Source organism: Atractosteus spatula, chromosome 7 (genome assembly GCF_055471065.1).
Source record: "Atractosteus spatula isolate fAtrSpa1 chromosome 7, fAtrSpa1.hap1, whole genome shotgun sequence".
Classification (NCBI taxonomy): domain Eukaryota; kingdom Metazoa; phylum Chordata; class Actinopteri; order Semionotiformes; family Lepisosteidae; genus Atractosteus; species Atractosteus spatula.
In genome coordinates, this window is record NC_142712.1 from 43,258,065 (window position 1) to 43,277,201 (window position 19,137).

General features: G+C 50.8%; 1 protein-coding gene across 1 annotated transcript in view; it reads left to right on the plus strand.

Annotated features, from left to right (window-relative positions):
• The window catches only part of celsr2 (cadherin, EGF LAG seven-pass G-type receptor 2), a 35,844-nt gene extending 16,882 nt beyond the window's left edge, over positions 1-18,962 (plus strand). Inside the window, exons 11-37 of the mRNA XM_088920004.1 lie at positions 250-416; positions 1,169-1,354; positions 1,488-1,601; positions 2,056-2,230; positions 2,737-2,878; positions 3,259-3,379; positions 3,459-3,642; positions 3,833-3,934; positions 4,165-4,259; positions 4,357-4,566; positions 4,737-4,920; positions 5,098-5,241; positions 5,535-5,700; positions 6,223-6,390; positions 6,544-6,670; positions 6,806-7,006; positions 7,093-7,267; positions 7,552-7,664; positions 7,898-7,980; positions 8,539-8,665; positions 8,961-9,077; positions 10,307-10,437; positions 11,647-11,738; positions 12,205-12,366; positions 12,720-12,950; positions 13,420-13,642; positions 14,660-18,962. Of these exons, the coding sequence (XP_088776130.1) occupies positions 250-416; positions 1,169-1,354; positions 1,488-1,601; positions 2,056-2,230; positions 2,737-2,878; positions 3,259-3,379; positions 3,459-3,642; positions 3,833-3,934; positions 4,165-4,259; positions 4,357-4,566; positions 4,737-4,920; positions 5,098-5,241; positions 5,535-5,700; positions 6,223-6,390; positions 6,544-6,670; positions 6,806-7,006; positions 7,093-7,267; positions 7,552-7,664; positions 7,898-7,980; positions 8,539-8,665; positions 8,961-9,077; positions 10,307-10,437; positions 11,647-11,738; positions 12,205-12,366; positions 12,720-12,950; positions 13,420-13,642; positions 14,660-14,681 (3,962 nt within the window). The 3' untranslated portion in view covers positions 14,682-18,962. The remainder of the gene's footprint in view (positions 1-249; positions 417-1,168; positions 1,355-1,487; positions 1,602-2,055; positions 2,231-2,736; positions 2,879-3,258; positions 3,380-3,458; positions 3,643-3,832; positions 3,935-4,164; positions 4,260-4,356; positions 4,567-4,736; positions 4,921-5,097; positions 5,242-5,534; positions 5,701-6,222; positions 6,391-6,543; positions 6,671-6,805; positions 7,007-7,092; positions 7,268-7,551; positions 7,665-7,897; positions 7,981-8,538; positions 8,666-8,960; positions 9,078-10,306; positions 10,438-11,646; positions 11,739-12,204; positions 12,367-12,719; positions 12,951-13,419; positions 13,643-14,659) is intronic.
• The last annotated feature ends 175 nt before the right edge of the window (positions 18,963-19,137 follow it).

Sequence of the window (19,137 nt, forward strand, 5' to 3'; positions counted from 1 at the left end):
ATATGTGGCTGCTGGAGAGGAGAGAGAATAGTGGGCATTGATGGCAGTTGTCAGGGGCACAGTGTGTGTGCCAGCACTAGGGCCTGGCACTCTGTCACCCCCTCCCAGTTACCAGCCTGGTGTCCTGGCAACCTCCCCGGACACCGGCCTGTCACCCTGTACACTATTAGTGTTAATATTGGCATGTTAGTGTGTATTATAGTAGTACTGCGCTGTTGCAGACTGAGCTGCCTATGTTGTCTCCCGCAGTGATGGCCAGCCCCCAGCGCTTCCTGGGAGACAGCCTGGTGTTGTGGAATAACCTGGCCTCCTCCATCACGTTGCCCTGGTTCGTCGGTGTGATGTTCCGAACGCGCCAGGCCAGCGCCGTGCTTCTGAAAGCCACCGCCGGGCAGCACGCCACCCTCAGCCTGCAGGTCAGACTCCCGGCCGGGCTGCGGCCCACGTCACACCGCCCGCTGTCCCGGCTTGACGCAAGCAGGTCTTCGGCAGCGTGAAATCGCCCTTTTCTGAAATGATGCGTCACAATTGTTCCTGCTGGGATTTGATCTCAAAGATGCAGCCACCAGCTGTTCGGCAGTTATTAGAGTTATTTAAAGATGACTGATGGGGAAATTGTCAGGTTGCGCTTGTCAGCGCTCACATTGTGACAGCTTGGTTCATTAGAGAGAACAGCCGGCTTAAAAGGGCGAGGGCGCCACCTGCTGGGCAACAGGAGAACTCCCTGAATTCAGGACTTGCACAAGGTGCCAGCTTGCAGAGCTAAGAGCAGTAAAACTTAAGGGAAAAGAGCTGTCCCTATTAAAGAGTTTTAATTCCATGTCATGGTCCTTTGAAGTGTAAGGTTCAGTTGGGGAGTTTCCCCTGTGACAGAATGATCAGTGAAGTGCTCAGCCCTGATGCTGGCGTCTAGCTGCAGGTCTCAGTGGAGCTGCACTGGGATGGCTGCGCTCTGCACTCCTCTAGGGTCTGGTTCTTAAACCCAGGCATGTCCAGCAAGCCCAGCTATAGAAACTGGCACTAGGGTTGGCATGCTGTCATCAGGCAGGTAGATTCATGAATTAATCAAGCCCATTAGCTATCACCGTGAGCTCTGTTGAAAGGAAGCCCTGGGTTTGATGAACTCTTGTTCACCTCTGTCCGTCTGTCTGACCACCTGTGTCTGCAGCTGAGCGAGGGCAGTGTGCTCCTGTCCGTGCAGCGGGGGGGTGATGTGATCACTACTCTCCAGATGGACGAGGTGAAGGTCAACGATGGCGACTGGCACCACCTGCAGCTGGAGCTGAGAGGCGTGCAGGGGGGCGAGGAGCTGCAGCACCACGCCATCCTGTCCTTTGACTACGGCCTGCACATGGTGAGTGCCAGGGGCGTTCAGTGGGCAGCAGCAACCTCCCACAGGTCTGGGCGAATGTGCACTGTGGCTTCTTCATCTCTGGACCTGAATACATCTTCTGTGTCTCCCTGCGACCCCGTGTCGGCACTGGCAGGCCAGTGTGAAACTGGACCAGGAGCTGCAGGGACTGAAGCTGAAGACCATGAGCATGGGAGGTGTCTCAGGTGGAGAGGGGGCCGTGCTGCAGGGATTCAGAGGCTGCATGCAGGTAAGACATAGTACTGGATACAGTCAAACACAGGTAAACACACTGGACACTGGTGGACACACTGGACACAGTCAAACCCTGATCAACACACTGGACACTGACAGACACACTGGACACAGTCAAATCCTGATGAACATACTGGACACTGATGGACACGGACAGACTCACTGTACACAGTCAAACGCAGACAGACACGCCGGACACAGTCAAACACAGATAAACACACTGAACACTGACAGACACAGACAGACACACTAGATGCAGACAGACACACCGGACACAGTCAAACACAGATAAAGACACTGAACACTGACAGACACAGACAGACACACTGGACAGACATGTGAGCACTGGTCATAGTGTAAAGGTACACCTGAGCACTGACAGGTATTTACGTACCCATCTGCAAGCCCATGACTTGCGCTGTCTGTCCTCTGTGCGTGTGGTTCGGCAGGGCGTGCGGATTGGGGAGACGTCGGCGAGTGCAGTGGCCCTGAACCTCATCCAGGCGGAGCGCGTGAACGTGGAGCGGGGCTGCAGCGTGCCAGACCCCTGCGACTCCAGCCCCTGCCCCGGCAACAGCTACTGCAGCGACGACTGGGACAGCTTCTCCTGTAGCTGCGACCCCGGTATGGGCCGGACAGGCCAGCCTGCTGTTCTGTCCCATTCTCTAGACTCAACCCAACCCTAAAAAACTCTAACCCATTCTCTAGACCCAACCCAACTCTATCCCATTCTCTGAAACCCAACCCAACCCTAAACAACTCTAACCCATTCTCTGAGACCTAACCAACTCTTACCCATTCTCTGAGACCCAACCCAACCCTAACACATTTTCTTAGATCTAACCCATTCTCTTAGACCCAACCTAACCATAAGCCATTTTCTAAGATGACCTTACCAACATTTACACTGAGGAAAGAAAACATTAAAATAGCTTTGAAAAATGTGTGGGAATTTGTTTGGAACTGTAAACATGGATGTCCACTATTCAAACAAATGTAAAATTGTTCACAGGTTTTTTTCATTCAGTTTGCTTTTTGAACTGTTGTCTTGGTGAAGCTCCGGTTGGGGCGCTGTGTGGTGTTCCTGTGTGTTCTCTGGCTAAGCCTTGTCCTGCGCTCTTCTCTCTCAGGGTACTACGGTGAGGGCTGTACTGATGTGTGCTCTCTGAACCCCTGTGAGCACCAATCAGCTTGCACGAGAAAGCCAAGCTCCTCCCATGGCTACACCTGCGAGTGTTCAAGCAGCCACTTTGGCCAATACTGTGAGAACAGGTGAGACACGCCCTCCTGGCCCTGCCTCCTAACCCAAGCGCTGATGTTGATAGACAAGGCGTAGAATCACACAGACTGATGCGCTCAAACATGTCTTTAGTGTTTTGCCTTTTTTATGGTATCAAAATAATTTCATTGCAATATATGAAGTGATTGGAGCTCAAACTGATGTTATCAAGAGTTATCATTGATCTGAGAATACCGGAGTTTACAGAAGGAACAGTGAGATTATAATGATCACAGCAGTAATAATAAAAGCGATTGCAATAATACAATGCAGCCAGGGGCGGTGCAGTTTCTGTGTCAGTGGCCTCCATAGCGGAGCAGCCTGGAAGGTGTGTGGGTCCCAGTGTCCAGCTGACTGGTGTCCTCTCCCCCAGGATTGACCAGCCCTGTCCCAAAGGCTGGTGGGGGCACCCGATGTGTGGCCCCTGCGACTGCGAGACTGCCAAGGGCTTCGACCCGGACTGCAACAAGACCAGCGGGCAGTGCCGCTGCAAGGTAAGCCACCTTCCAGCACATTTACCCTGTTTTTACCACAGTGGACTGGCCAGGTGACCTCCCACCCCTCTCTCCTCAGGACAATCACTATCGACCCCCCGGCAGCGACACCTGCTTCCCCTGCGACTGCTACCCCACCGGCTCCTTCTCGCGGGCCTGTGACCCGGAGTCGGGCCAGTGCCAGTGCAAGGCGGGCGTGATCGGGCAGCACTGCGATCGCTGCGACAACCCCTTCGCCGAGGTCTCCGCCAGTGGCTGCGAAGGTGGGCTGCCACGTGCGTCTCTGTCCGCCACCAGTTTGGTAGAAACTGTACAGTCTGCGCCAAGAAAGCAGTAACTCAGCTGTTCTGATTATATGTGTGTTATACACCCAGAGGCCGTGACCTCTGTCTCCCTCTCTCTCCTGATGTCTTTATCTTCTTCTCTCTTTCCCTCCTCTTCCTCTCCATGCAGTGATCTACGACAGCTGTCCCCGGGCCATGGAGGCTGATATCTGGTGGCCCAGGACCAAGTTCGGTCTCCCTGCTGCAGTTCCCTGCCCAAAAGGATCCATCGGTAATGCCTCAGATTTTCCATTTTGTGTCCTTGCACGTTATCCCTGTCTCCCAGGGGATCAGGAATGGGGATTGTTTAGGCAGTGGCCATGGGTTTAGGAAGCTCTTGAGCTGGTTGGTGATCAGAAGTTTCCAAACAGAGAATTCCTGCTAGTTGTAGTCTGATGTGGCGGAAGTCTGGGCCAGAGCAGATCCAGCCCATGACCTGCGAGTCTGTCTGTCTGTCCACAGGCACGGCGTTCCGGCACTGCGATGAGCACAAGGGCTGGCTCCCTCCCAACCTCTTCAACTGCACCTCCGTCACCTTCTCGCAGCTCAAGACCTTCGTGAGTAATCCTTCTCCCTCTGCGCCTCCTTCCAGCTGTCTCTGGTTAGCATGGCGCCATCCTGTGGGTTCCCATGTCTCTCTCCCTCCTTCCGCAGTCTGAGGAGCTGGCGCGCAATGCATCCCTGCTGGACTCTGGGAGGTCACGGCAGGTGGCAGGCACGCTGCAGAATGCCAGCCAGCACACACAGGCCTACTTCGGCAGCGACGTCAAGGTGGCCTATCGGCTGACCCAGAAGATCCTGGAGTACGAGAGCAGCCAGCAGGGCTTCAGCCTGGCCGCTACGCAGGACGTGCACTTCACCGAGGTCAGCAGGCAGGATCACATACAAGTAGACACAGGCTGACCGAAAACCATGACCAGTTACAGAGCCACACAGAATATCAGTCCTGTAGATAGGCAGTGCACAACTGAAAAAATCTTTTAAAATTTTCAAATGAAGGATGTCCATTACGGACTATGTATGTCCTCTTCCAGAACTTGTTCAAGGTGGGCAGTGCCATCCTTGCACCAAGCACCAAGCCACACTGGGAGCTGATCCAGAAGACAGAGGGTGGCACAGCGCTGCTGCTGCGGCACTATGAGGAATATGCCAACACGCTGGCACAGAACATGAGGAAGACCTACCTGAGCCCCTTCACCATCGTCACGCCGAACATCGGTGAGGCACACTCCCCTGCCCGGCACTGGGCTTGGAGCTGGGGAGGGGGTTCCAGCGCGGTCTGGGGGTCAGGACTGGGGCTTGTGTGGGGACTCAGATCATTCAGGAGCTGCGGAGATCCAGTGCCGAGTCCCTGCCCAGAGCTCCAGTCTTGATCTGAGTGATCTCTCTTCCCAGTGATCTCGGTGGACCGCCTGGACAAGATGAACTTCGCTGGCGCCAAGCTGCCGCGGTACGAGGCACTGCGAGGAGATCGCCCTTCTGACCTGGAGACCTCCGTCACTCTGCCCGACTCCGTGTTCATGCCCACCGAGAACAAAGGCAAGAGCGGAGACACTGCTGCCCAGTTACAGCAGCCCTGGGCACCTTCACTCACCCCGATCCCACCAGCCACACCTCCAGTTACAGTAGCCCTGGGCACCTTCACTCACCCCGATCCCACCAGCCACACCTCCAGTTACACCAGGCCTGGGCACCTTCACTCACCCCGATCCCACCAGCCACACCTCCAGTTACACCAGGCCTGGGCACCTTCTCTCACCTCAATCCCAGCATCTCAAACTGATGCTTCCCTGTGTTGTAACCCTCAGCTCTCTTTGTTTCTTGCTGTTCAGGGTCAAGGGTCCAAGACTCCTACGCCGAAGATAGAAACCAGACCTCCCACAGGAAGAGACGGCACCCAGACTTGAGTGAACAGGAAGCCATCGCCAGCGTCATCATCTACCACAGTCTGGCGCCCCTGCTGCCTGAGCACTACGACCCAGATAAGAGGAGCCTGAGGTACAGACACGCAGAGCAGAGGCCACTCTCACTCAGGGAGAAGCAGCAATCGGAGGTGCTGCCACCAAGAACCCCCTCAGCCAGCTGGTCCTGAAACTCACTGACACCAGCCAGTCCAAGGACAGCATAGCTACAGCACAGTCAGACCAAACACAGCTCGACTCTGGCTACATCACACTCTGGCACACACACAGGGCCCTGCTGAGCCCAGAGGACAGCACAGAGAGAACAGGCTCGGTGACCACAGCCTGGGCATAGAAACTGGACATAGAACTGACTGCCCAGAGCGGACAGGCTGCACTCCCACTGCCATCAGGGAGAAGCAGAGACAGATTGAGTATGTTATCACAGCCTGAGGAACAGAGGGTGAGCCTCTCAAGTAATAAGAATAAGAGTACCGGGTTCTTTTCTGAAATTCCCATCAGCGTTGTGGTAGTTGTTGTGCCAGTAGAGGTCTTGAACTGGGAGTGGACAGCAGCAGCTGTAGCCCAGGAGCTGACTGGCCCGGTTGTGTTTCACCAGGGTGCCCAAGAGGCCGGTCATCAACACGCCTGTGGTCAGCATCACTGTCCACGACAACGAGGAGCTGCTGCAGCGGCCGCTGGACAAGCCCATCACGGTGCAGTTCCGCCTGGTCCACACCGAGGAGCGCTCCAAGCCCATCTGCGTCTTCTGGAACCACTCCATCCCGTGAGTGCAGCCCGCAGGCGTGAGCCGGTACTGTCCGGGGGGCAGCGCTGTGCGGCTCCGAGCCTCTCTCGTCCGTGCCTGCCGGGGGGTTGTAAGGTGACCGACTCTTCCCTGACGACTTGCTCACGCCTCCCTCCTCTCTGTCCCGCCCAGGGTTGGTGGGACGGGCGGCTGGTCAGCCAAGGGCTGCGAGGTCGTGTTCCGAAACCACACGCACATCAGCTGCCAGTGCAGTCACATGACCAGCTTCGCCGTGCTCATGGACATCTCCCGCAGGGAGGTAGGTGCCCCCGAAGCTATGGTCGTATATAAAGACAGAAACTGTAGGCTAATTATCTGAAGTCCCCCGCCGGGACTCGAACCCAGGATCTGTGCTCTGGTGGCAATCCCATAATCCCCTCTCTCCCTGTGGCAGAATGGGGAGATCCTGCCTCTGAAAGTGGTGACGATGAGCACTGTGGGGGTGACGCTGGGCGGGCTCTTCCTCACCGTGCTGGTCCTGCTGCTGCTGCGCTCACTGCACTCCAACCACACCAGCATCGTCAACAACGCAGCCAGCGCGCTCTTCCTCTCCGAGCTCATCTTCATCCTCGGCATAAACCAGGCCGACAACCCGGTAGGCGGCTCGCGTGCTCCGTTTCGGCTGCGTGTCCTGCCCTGGCCGGCCCTTTCTCCCTGCCCTGACCCTCGCTCTCGCCGCAGTTCCTGTGCACCGTGATCGCCATCCTGCTGCACTTCTTCTATATGTGCTCCTTCGCCTGGCTCTTCCTGGAGGGGCTGCACATGTACCGCATGATGACTGAGGTGCGCGACATCAACTACGGCCCCATGCGTTTCTACTACATGATCGGCTGGGGCGTGCCCGCCTTCATCACAGGTCAGTCCCTTCTGCGTCCCGGCCCTGCTGTTTGCAGCGCAACCTCAGGGCCCAGTGGCTCTCCACGTCTTCGGGATTTATATTTATGGCAGGATGGCTGCTCCCAGTGCATGCCTCCTCTGTTCTTGTTTGAAATGTTCAGCTTCAGTCCCTCTTGTGCTTAGGAGGCGTGGTGTAAATCTGAGCATATGATTGGTGGACTGAAGTGGCCTGTGGGTTTGGGGTGGGTGGTAGAGGGGCATTGATGGGGCTGACCAGGGCTGATCTGTCTGTGTCCCTGGCAGGGCTGGCTGTGGGTCTGGACCCTGAGGGTTATGGCAACCCTGATTTCTGCTGGCTGTCCATGTATGACAACCTGATCTGGAGCTTCGCCGGCCCCATCGCCTTGGCTGTGTCTGTGAGTGTGGCCACCTCTGTACCCAGCAACAGCATGTTCTGTTTTAGCACCTTTTGGCACAAGTGGAGAACACTGGCTGGATATAATTACCATTGCCTTCTTGCTGTTTTCTTATTATTCCTCTGCTTACAGTTTCTCCTTTTTTCTCTTGTATTTTTTCATGATTATTAGAATTTTAATTGTTTTTACCATAGCAAGTCTAATAATGCACTGCTGTATTTTCTCTACCTTAGATGAACGTCTTCATGTGCATCTTGGCTGCTCGGGCTTCCTGCTCCCCACGTCACCACGGCTTCGAGAAGAAAGGAGGGCCAGTGTGAGTACAGAACCACACTTCCTCACCTCCTCGTGTTATAATACAGAACTCGCCTCCTGCATTATAATTCAGAACCCCAGTTCCATACCTCCCTGCATTATATCACAGAACTGTACTTATCACCTGTGTTATGAATTAGAACCGCATTTCCATACCTCCCTGCATTATAGTACACAACCACTATAACCTTCCTGTGTAATAGTAGAGAACTGCACAGCATAATTTCCGTGCTTCATAGCACAAGCCCACATTAGTTTACTTTCCTGCCTTAAGGTATAGAACCACACCAAGTTTAATACCAAGATTGATGGTTTTAAGATTGGATAATCATTCTACATGTATGGTATATACAGTACATAATATACATAAGGTTATCCCACTTGTTTGGTACATACAAATGAGTAAAGCTAAGTGAATAAAGAAATTCAAATTTTCTGTTCTAAGTGAGTCCCCTTTAAGTTTCTGACTGTGGTCCTGTGCCCTTGTTTCGCTACTGATGATGATTATTATCAGTCTGTACTGGACTGAGGAAATAAGAAACTGTCTCCCTCTCTGTAGCTCTGGCCTGCGAGTGGCCTGTGGGGTCCTTCTCCTGGTCAGCGTCACCTGGCTCCTAGCACTCTTTTCCGTCAACAGTGACACAGTCATCTTCCACTACCTGTTTGCCGGTTTCAACTGTGTGCAGGTAACGCTCCCAGCAGCCCTGCGGACAAGACAGTCCAGTGAGGTTTAGGCCCCACGTACCGCATTCATAAAACATTGACCAGCTCGTTAGGTTTATGACTGTTTATGTACTAATGACCAACAGCATGGGGATGTAATAATGCTCAAATGAATATTTCTGGGTGCAGATTCTATTTTAAACAGAAACAGAACATGATGACATGAAAGGTTAGATGTCACTTTTAAAAACATGACACGTGCGATAACAAATGACAGATGACTGATCTCACCTCTTACATTTCAAATTATCCCTGCAGGGTCCATTCATCTTCCTCTTCCGCATCGTCTTCAACAAGGAGGTGCGGAAAGCCATCCGGTACTCCTGTAGCCGCAAGCACGCTGACGACATCATCGCCACAAAGTCCATGGCATCAGTAAGTGCCCTGTGTGGCCGTGCTGCTCTTGCCTAATCACAACAGGGTTGTGACCATGACAGCCTTGCCCTCGCCCAATCACAGCAAGCCTGCAGCCACAGTGGTCTTGCTCTCGCCCAATCACAGCAGGCCTGCAGCCACAGTGGCCTTGCCCTCGCCCAATCACAGCAAGCCTGCAGCCACAGTGGTTTTGCTCTCGCCCAATCACAGCAGGCCTGCAGCCACAGTGGCCTTGCCCTCGCCCAATCACAGCAAGCCTGCAGCCACGGTGGCCTTGCTCTCGCCCAATCACAGCAAGCCTGCAGCCACGGTGGCCTTGCTCTCGCCAAATCACAGCAAGCCTGCAGCCACTGTGGCCTTGCCCTCGCCCAATCACAGTGGCCTGCAGCCACGGTGGCCTTGCCCTCGCCCAATCACAGTGGCCTGCAGCCACGGTGGCCATGCTCTCGCCCAATCTCAGCAGGCCTGCAGCCACGGTGGCCTTGCTCTCGCCCAGTCTCAGCAAGCCTGCAGCCACGGTGGCCTTGCTCTCGCCCAATCACAGCAGGCCTGCAGCCACGGTGGCCTTGCCCTCGCCCAATCACAGCAGGCCTGCAGCCACGGTGGCCTTGCCCTCGCCCAATCTCAGCAAGCCTGCAGCCACGGTGGCCTTGCCCTCGCCCAATCTCAGCAAGCCTGCCGCCACGGTGGCCTTGCTCTCGCCCAATCACAGCAAGCCTGCAGCCATGGTGGCCTTGCTCTCGCCCAATCACAGCAGGCCTGCAGCCACGGTGGCCTTGCTCTCACCCAATCACAGCAAGCCTGCAGCCACAGTGGCCTTGCTCTCAACCAATATCAGCAAGCCCACAGCCACAGTGGCCTTGCTCTCACCCAATCACAGTGGACCTATGTCTACAGTAGCCTTTCTGAGCTGTGGTGCTGCCCTGGTGAGCCAATTTAATGCTTGTGTGACACAAAAGAATCATGATCTTGAATGAGATCCTCTTGTAGTGTCTGCAGCTGCTGTCATCAGAGTACAGTTTCCGATTTGCATCAAAATTAAAATGTATGTTTCCTAGATGGAACCACATCACTCAACATCTGATTCTGTCAGTAAATATAGGGAATGATTAAATACATCTGAATTTGTTGTTCTCTCAGCAATGCCTTCTCAACAGCACCAGCTGGCACCCCTGCCAAGACTGAAGCCATGTCTGTTCACACTGTGCCCTGTTTCTCTCCTCTCCCAGTCTTACAACTGTAACAACACCTACGTTGACAGCCGGCTGTATCGCCCCCCATTTGGAGATTCCACCGGCTCACTGAACAGCACTGCGAGGTCTGGCAAGAGCCATCACAGTTACATCCCTTTCGTGCTCAGGTAACCCTAACCCAGCTCACCACTGCTGCCCCCACACTCCAGTCACAAACCCCCTAAATCAGTGACGGGCTCCCTGCCAGCCTGGTCCCAGTGACCCCAGAGTCTGCTGGAATTCATTCCAGCCACATTTTTCATTGTACAATTCAACTAGTTCTTTGTATCATTTTTCAGGTCAATTAAAATTCTGTGTACTCCTTAGAATGGACTGTGTATTACTCTGTAGCTGTTTTTGCTTTAATGCTCCCAATAATGTCTAAAGTCCGTAAAGTAAAATTAAATCAGCTGTCTGAGCCGCAGCAGTCTTTATGCTGGAGTGTTGATCACAGAGCTAGCAAGCAGACGCTCTGTGTGTGAAGGATGGTGGAGGACAGGGCTGCAGGCGTGAGTGTGTGTCTCAGTATCTGAAGGATGGTGGAGATCAGGGCTGCAGGCGTGAGTGTGTGTCTCAGTATCTGAAGGATGGTGGAGATCAGGGCTGCAGGGGTGAGTGTGTGTCTCAGTATCTGAAGGATGAAGGTCAGGGCTGCAGGGGTGAGTGTGTGTCTCAGTATCTGAAGGATGAAGGTCAGGGCTGCAGGGGTGAGTGTGGGTCTCAGTATCTGAAGGATGGTGGAGATCAGGGCTGCAGGGGTGAGTGTGTGTCTCAGTATCTGAAGGATGGTGGAGATCAGGGCTGCAGGGGTGAGTGTGTGTCTCAGTATCTGAAGGATGAAGGTCAGGGCTGCAGGGGTGAGTGTGTGTCTCAGTATCTGAAGGATGAAGGTCAGGGCTGCAGGGGTGAGTGTGGGTCTCAGTATCTGAAGGATGGTGGAGATCAGGGCTGCAGGGGTGAGTGTGTGTCTCAGTATCTGAAGGATGGTGGAGATCAGGGCTACAGGGGTGAGTGTGTGTCTCAGTATCTGAAGGATGAAGGTCAGGGCTGCAGGGGTGAGTGTGTGTCTCAGTATCTGAAGGATGGTGGAGGTCAGGGCTGCAGGGGTGAGTGTGTGTCTCAGTATCTGAAGGATGGTGGAGGTCAGGGCTGCAGGGGTGAGTGTGGGTCTTAGTATCTGAAGGATGGTGGAGGTCAGGGCTGCAGGGGTGAGTGTGTGTCTCAGTATCTGAAGGATGGTGGAGGTCAGGGCTGCAGGCGTGAGTGTGTGTCTCAGTATCTGAAGGATAGTGGAGGTCAGGGCTGAAAGGATGAGTGTACATCTCTGTGTGTTGCAGGGAGGATTCTGGATTGAACAACAGCCAGGCTCATATTACACTCAACGACCACAACTCTGCACTCTTCCAGGACGGCAAGGAGCATGCAGACGGTACGACACGCATTGACACTGCCGCATCGAACACTCATGAGTCTCCTGCTACATTTAACCTGCTCCTTATTCACGTGTACAATCTGTGAGTGGGATATCCAGCCCTGGGCCAGTAATCACGAGGCGACCACAATAAATTGACTAATTTCTTAATTTGTAAAGCTGACCATGTGCTTCAGATAACTAGTGATTGTTCCAAACAATAATGGGGTTAGTTAGTTAACCTTGCAGTCTGCTGCAGTGCTTTAACACAACTTTGACCTTTATTGCTGCATTTTGGATTCCCATTGAACCTGTGAAGCTCAAGCTGGCTATAGTAAGAGTGATGTCTGCAGTGGAGTTTTACTGGGAGGAATTGCTTACTGAAATGCTCTACTTAGAGACTCTACAGGTCCAGGGATGTCAATGCTGTGCTGTCAGTTACATACGATGGGTCTCAATCTGTGTGTCTGTACCCCGTCCGCAGACCGCGACTCAGACTCGGACAGTGACCTGTCGCTGGAGGATGATCAGAGTGGCTCGTATGCCTCCACGCACTCCTCTGACAGCGAAGATGAGGAGTCATACCCCCCCGACCACTGCTGGGAGAGCCTTGCCACACACAACAGCTCCCACAGCACGTTGAAAGGTATGTCAGCACTCCCCACTGTGCCCAAGAGGAGACAATACAAATGTCAGAATAGGCCACCCTGTGACACCGGTCAATCCATTCCACCCCCCCTGCACTGGAGCTGGATCAAAGGGAACGGGTAAGGGTTCTCAGTACAGCTCCGTTTTAACTCCTTCCTGTTCACTAAGGGTTTGAGCATGACTTTCGTCTTCAGACTGAAAATAAACAGTTGCCGGAGGAGTGTCAGAAGCATCAGGAGGAGGATGCCTCCAGCCCAGATTAAACACAGTGGTGTTTGTGGGGATCATAATCTAGGGGCACAAGCTACACAGAGTCATCCTGATCTCTGCCCCCATCCTACCCCCCCACAGTGGACAACCTGATGAAGCCGTACTGGCCAGGCGAGTTTGTGACGACGGCGAGCGAGAGCGAGGGCCAGGGCGCACCGGAGAAGCTGAAGGTGGAGACGCTGGCCGGCTCGGAGCGATCCCGGGACAAGAGCAACCTGCTGGAGGAGCGGCCCAGGGAGAACGGCGATGGCATCATGTACAAGGACAAGAGCCTGACCTGCCCGCCTCACCCCGTACCCCAGCCACAGAAAGGTGAGAGCAGACAAGCAGAGACATCGTCAGGTCTACGGCTCATGGTTTACAGTGTAGTGTGGTAAAGCCCAGAGGAATCATGGCTGATCCAGCATCAGTACAGGCTGCGAGACTGCAAGGTAAAGATTACTCATAACTGGCCATTCAGCAGTAAGACTAGACCAGGCATTAAGCAAGGTGAGGCGGTAAGGCCCTGTGCCTCTTGTTGGGTGAGAAACAGACACTCATGCAAAAGGCTCATGTGTGTCCCTGAGCCAGGTCTTTGTGCCGTATGAGCTGCTGAATTATTGTGGGAGCTCATTTTAAGATAAAATGCCCCTCTTGTTAATGGAGTTGTTTCAGATCACATCTTGGATGCTTACACCTTCGAGCATACCCCCAGATCATTTCTGTTTCCCAGTGGCTTGCACACACGTCTGCCCTCATCTCTGGCTGGTACCTGAGGGCCAATCACTCTTTCCCCCTGCAGGCATCCTGAAGAAGAAGCCGCTGCCTCCCATCGCAGAGAAGAACAACATCAACCGCATCCACAACGAGCTGTCCGGCCCCAGGTCCGGCCCGGGCTCCTCCTCCAGCGAGGGCGGCTGGGCATCGCGGCCCAAGCCCAGCCTGCAGGAGCAGCTCAACGGCGTTGCACCCATTGCCATGAGTATCAAGGCCGGCACGGTGGACGAGGACTCGTCTGGCTCCGAGTGAGTAACGGCCCACCTGGCTCAAACTGCCCAGCCTTGCCCAGCTTGCAGCCCTGCTGCCTTGGGGCCCCAGGAGAAGAAACGCTTTGTTTTAAAAACATAAAGGCGATATCTGTACTTTTGCAGTCTTTTTTACTATATATTTTTTTGGCTGGATTGGCTTTGTGTTTTTTCAAGGCCGCTGACTTATTGAGCTCCGCCCTGTTGCAGCTGTTCCAGATGTTCTCATTTTTTACAAGGCCGCCCTCTGCCCCAACCCTACCCTACCTTCCCTTAATGTCTTGTCCTGTTGTTTCCAGTACCACCCCACCAATTCCCTTCCCTGCGCGTCTACTGCCTGGCTGGTGCAGTGTCTGAACAATGTGTGGATTTAACATGCTAACTCTGTCGCCCTCCAGTGGTCAGGGGTGGTTACAGCAGCTTTTTGTTGTAGCCTGCTGACATCTGCTCTCCAGGTTTAAGCATACAGGTGTTAAGCATGAGTGTTGCGGCAGCTAATTTGAAATAACAGCCTAGTAATCTTATCGTAGATAAGAGCCATTCATTGCTTGCATGCCAGTAGTTGCCTCTTCAGCCTCCAGCAGCCTTTCAGTGTAAACACTGTTTTTTAACCTATTTCTTTAATAAATAGGTTTAAATGCTCGCCTTCCTCTGAAAATATGATCTGGCTACTGTTTCTGTCTCAGATCCTGAACTAACTTGCCTTTTCCCTTCCCCTTCTGTCTTCTCTCCAAAATTCACAGATTCTTATTCTTTAATTTTCTCCATTAATGCATTTTGATGCACATCCCAAAAACTACTCAGATAATTTGAAAAAGCCTCACTCTCCAACCAGCAAGGCATTACGCATCCTCGCGCTTTTGCTTTCTGTCGTAAAGCCCAGATTTCTGAAGCGCACATCTTCTTCTCTCTCATCTCGCAGAGTCAGCATTTGAATCATGACCATGCATTGTTTTCTGTTGTTTTTTTCCTTGTTTCGTTTGTTTCGCCTCCCCAACCCTCCTGTCCTCCGAGCAGCAGTGACGAGACCTCAATCTGACCCGGGATAAAAAGACTGGGATTGGGGCAGCACAAGAAGAGCTGGATAGTCACGTTCAGGTCCCAGCTTCCCTGCTAGGGAGTGTGTCACTGGCAGACTCAGCCTAGAGACGTTCCAAACAGCTTCCCTGTCCCTGATATTCCTCCTGACTACAACTGCTCCTCTTCTGCTCCAGTTTCATGAATCAAATCGGTGCCAAATCACCCCCAGCTTGGGTTTACACTGGACTGTACAATTGTGCCCAGAGGATGCTTTCTCGATGTGTCTGTATAAATACTTGAATGGATGCACTTTTTTGCTGTTTATTCTAATTGGCTTGGACATGCCCAGTGCGCTGTACATTTTTGGTATCTTTTTATTTTTAAAAAGACTTTAAGAATAAGACTTTTTCAAACCACTTGCCAGGTCTTTTGACTTCAAGATTATAAGCCTTCAGGGATTTTTTGTTTTTGTGCTGTACTACTGTGCATGTTAAGAGGCTGTTTTTTTTCTTTTAAAGGAGAGCACAAATGTGTTTTTATTTCATTCTTGCAAGACTGTAAGATCCAGGTCAGCAGAGCAGCTGGCAGCTTGCTCGGCTGTGCCAGTGTGTTTCATCCTCCAGGACTCTGGCTTTCCTGAGCGCCAGATCTTAGTTTTCAGCCCAGCACCCAGCCAGCCCTCTGCTCCTAATGCATGAAACAGCCTCAATTCAGCAACCCCGCCTCCTGGAGGAAGGGAGGTATCTATGCACAAGCATATGACGTCACTGGAACCTTGTCACTGTTCCTGAAAAACAGTGCTCTTCTGCAGAACTGAGTAAGTCTTAAGGAAACAGTCGGGAAGGGAAACAAGGGAAGAAGTTGCTTTGTTTTATTTTTAAATATTAAGGAATATTTCCTTAGCCTCAATTGGCAGAGCAACAAGCGAAAGCAATACAGGTAGAGGCAAATGGTTTCGGAGTCACTGTGCTGAAGCAGTGACTCGAGAACTTCGAGCCAGAAGCACGCGCAGGCTGGCCCAGTGCACAGCGCTCCACTCATCCCTCCCTGCTGTGGGATTACCTGGCAGAGCGTACTGGCCTCTGCTAAATCCCTTGACGCAGCTCCGCCGGACAAGAGCTGTGCTCCCTCATCCACATTGAGCACATGTGGGAAAAGCTGCCTTCAACCACTTAGCCTTCGTTTTGTATTTTTCACTGGAAGAATAATGTAAAAAAGCGTGGCCTCTGCTGCACCGTGTCTAAGAGGTCGTGTGGCCTTTGCTGCGTCACGGAGGTCGTGTGACCTCTAGTGCGCCGTCGAGCACTAGAGGTCGCCTGTCCTCTCCTGGATGCCTGATTACAACACTGATTTTCTACATTTTTGTTGTTTAGAGGTAATTTTATAATTGTTGTTACAGACTTTGGGAAGAAAAGTTAAATGAACTAAGACCTAAGTCCATATTTTGCTCAAAGGATGACTTTTTTATTTAAACAGGGGATATACTCTGCTGGCTAAGATTTTGTGAAAGGACCTGTTCATATTGTATAGCTTTGAGATTTCCTTGTGTAAAAATGTATGCTGTATGAATTTAAAACATGCTGTAAACTCCCCTGCATTCCACAGCAGTCTGCTCCTTACAGACTGGCCCCTACTGGGAAACACACACAAAAGCCATAACCGGGTGAAGCCACTGGCAGCTAGCTTGGAATACATCAAGTACATTTTCCCCCAGAAGACCTGTTTTGCAGTTTATCAGAAAAAGGAGTAAGGTGGTGATGAACTATTTTTAAATATTTAGAAAGCCAAGCCAAGGTACCAGTCCAGAGCTAAGTGCAGCAAGCGCACTGTGAATTCAATTAAATATGTCGTTCCTTAGCTTGACATTTACATTTGTATCCTTATATACAATGGGACATTATCCTGGAGCAGTGAGAATGGTGCCATGCCAACAGAATCGCATAGTGCATTACAGCCTAAAGTCTCTCTTCTTTTATTATCGGAATAGTCTGATACATCTATTTCCATGTATACGTCCCAGGCTGGCGGGTCTGTAACAGACAGGGGACACTGCTGTGTTCAGCAGAGAGTGTCTGATTTAGATGAAAAGGCCATTAAAAATGCTGGACTTCCTGACTGATTTACTAACTGTGAAGCTGTACATAATTGTTTTCTTATGTACATATTGTAGTTTTCTGATTTAACTGTAGTTTACCTAGGTAACAGCCTGACCCACACCAATGAGGGCACACTGGTCTCCCAGGTTTTCTTTAATGCTGTTTTTCAGATGGGTCCATAAGAGAGAGAAAGCACAATTACCAAAGCAGGAAAAGTTAGGTCTGCAAATATGTGTGCACATATACACACATTATACATTTTTATAAGTCTTTACTCATTTAAAATTCAACCTGCAGAACTGGTTGCTGAAAATTACATTCTCATGACTTCCCTAATAAACTGAGTTGTCTGTAGTAAGAGTTCACATTCCTGTTTAAGAAAACTGGAAAAAAGGTTTGTTTTTACTAACCCCGACAATGAAGCATCAGTCTGTTCTCCTAAGCACCCATTTCAAAGCAACTGCAGTACGTAGCAGCAGTGCTGTCCTGTGGACAGGGAGCTCTATCATACACCTCATACACCTCCTGTATGAAACTGTGAACAGCTGTTTCTGGCCCACAGAAATCTACACCAGTCCATGGGCCCGGCTTCACAAGGGATTAATGATGGTTTACCAAAGACTAGTCACACCAGGCCTCATTTCACCCTGACATTTTGCTTTGGCGATTGCAGTACCATAGATCAGTGTATCTGGCTGTATTTTTTTTTTTACACTTCTCTCTTGTCCAAAATGCTTCTAATATGTACATTTGGAGACAGCGTTAGATACATTTGTCTATATATTTTGAATTAGATTGTTATACAAATGTGTTTAGCCACCATTGCTTTCTGACAGAGCTGTTACCCTAGTTTGACAGAACAGAATGTAGGTATCCAATGTTTGCTTTTAAGCAGGTCATCTTTATTTATTATTGGGCACAGGAGTTCTTACCCACAGATGCTTTTTAGGAAAATAAACATCAGGAGTTTGGAGCCCAAGCTGTAGCCAGGTGTTATTATTTTCCACAACGACTACCATTCCTCCTGCAGCAATCCAAGATACAGATCCTGCTTTAGATGCACAGAAGACCCACATGGAAACCCTAGCAAAATCTTTTAAAGGGACAGTCAAACATGCAGTATAGACTCCCACTCTCACACATCACTGTAAGACAGTAAACAATTACTTACAATCTCTAAATTCTACGTTTTTAGCAGTAATAAGTTTTCTTTTTATGGCCTGAAATGAGGTTGCAGTACTGTTATAGGGCTTGCCTCCTTATTGAGGTGCAAATGATCCTCTAAAATCAGCTCCCTGTGTGCCACACCTTCTTGCTTTCTTGATGCAGGGGACAGAGGAAAGAAAGTGCAGTAAAGCACAAAAGATGGAAATCTTAATGTAAACATGGTAGAAGCATGGTAAACAGCACAAACGAGTCCGCGTTTCGTTTCTGGGAACATCATGGGACTGCAACAGTAAAACTCTGAAACCCCCTGTAGTGTTATTGCAAAATATTTACACACATTTACATAGAAAAGAAAACTAAAATGTACATTTTTATATCAGCTCAAACACTTTGGATAAATTAAGCAGCAGGGTATAAAACAATAGGTAAGTGACAAAAATATTACAAAATATTTACAAAGTAAAACTAAATATTGTTCAAAAAGCACGTTTTAAAGAAAAGGCTGACCTTTTCTTTTGACTGTGCCTCAAAATAAAAGCAAAATGTTGCACACATGTTTCTAATGTTGGCTCTGGAAAGCCCCTACGAATTACTTCCCCTCTGTTCTGAATTACTGCTTTAAGGATAAAAATGGTGTCTTTTTTTTCCCCCAACCTTCAAGTGTCTGAAACTTCCAGTTTAGGACCCACTTTCTCTGCAATCATTACTGCTGCATCCCCAGACATCCGAGAGGCCAGGGACCTAAACAAGAATCGTACCCACAGATATGAGTCCAGCCTGCAGGCTGTCATTACAGACCAGCTCCACCAAGGCTTGAGATGAGGAGAAGGCAGCTCAGCAAAACACAGGAAAGTCAGCTGAAAAACAAAAATTGCAGTAAATAAAAAGGCAACATTAAATTTTAACAATAATTGGAAAAACTCTTTGCAGTGTTTGAATGGAATGCGACTGCCAAAATATTACATTTAAGTTAAACACATGATGAACCTTTTCCCTGTTTAGTATTGTGTGACCAATAAAATCTACTATATTTAACTTATTATACTATATCTACTTATTAAAGACTGGGCAGACGCTTTTACATGCAATGCCCACTTATACAGATCTGAGAGATGTGCCCTGCTTAAAGGAGATGAACCCACACCAGTCCAGAGCCTTAACCACTCCTCCACATGGCTCAACTCCCCCAGTTCACAGTGGCCTCCTCTACAG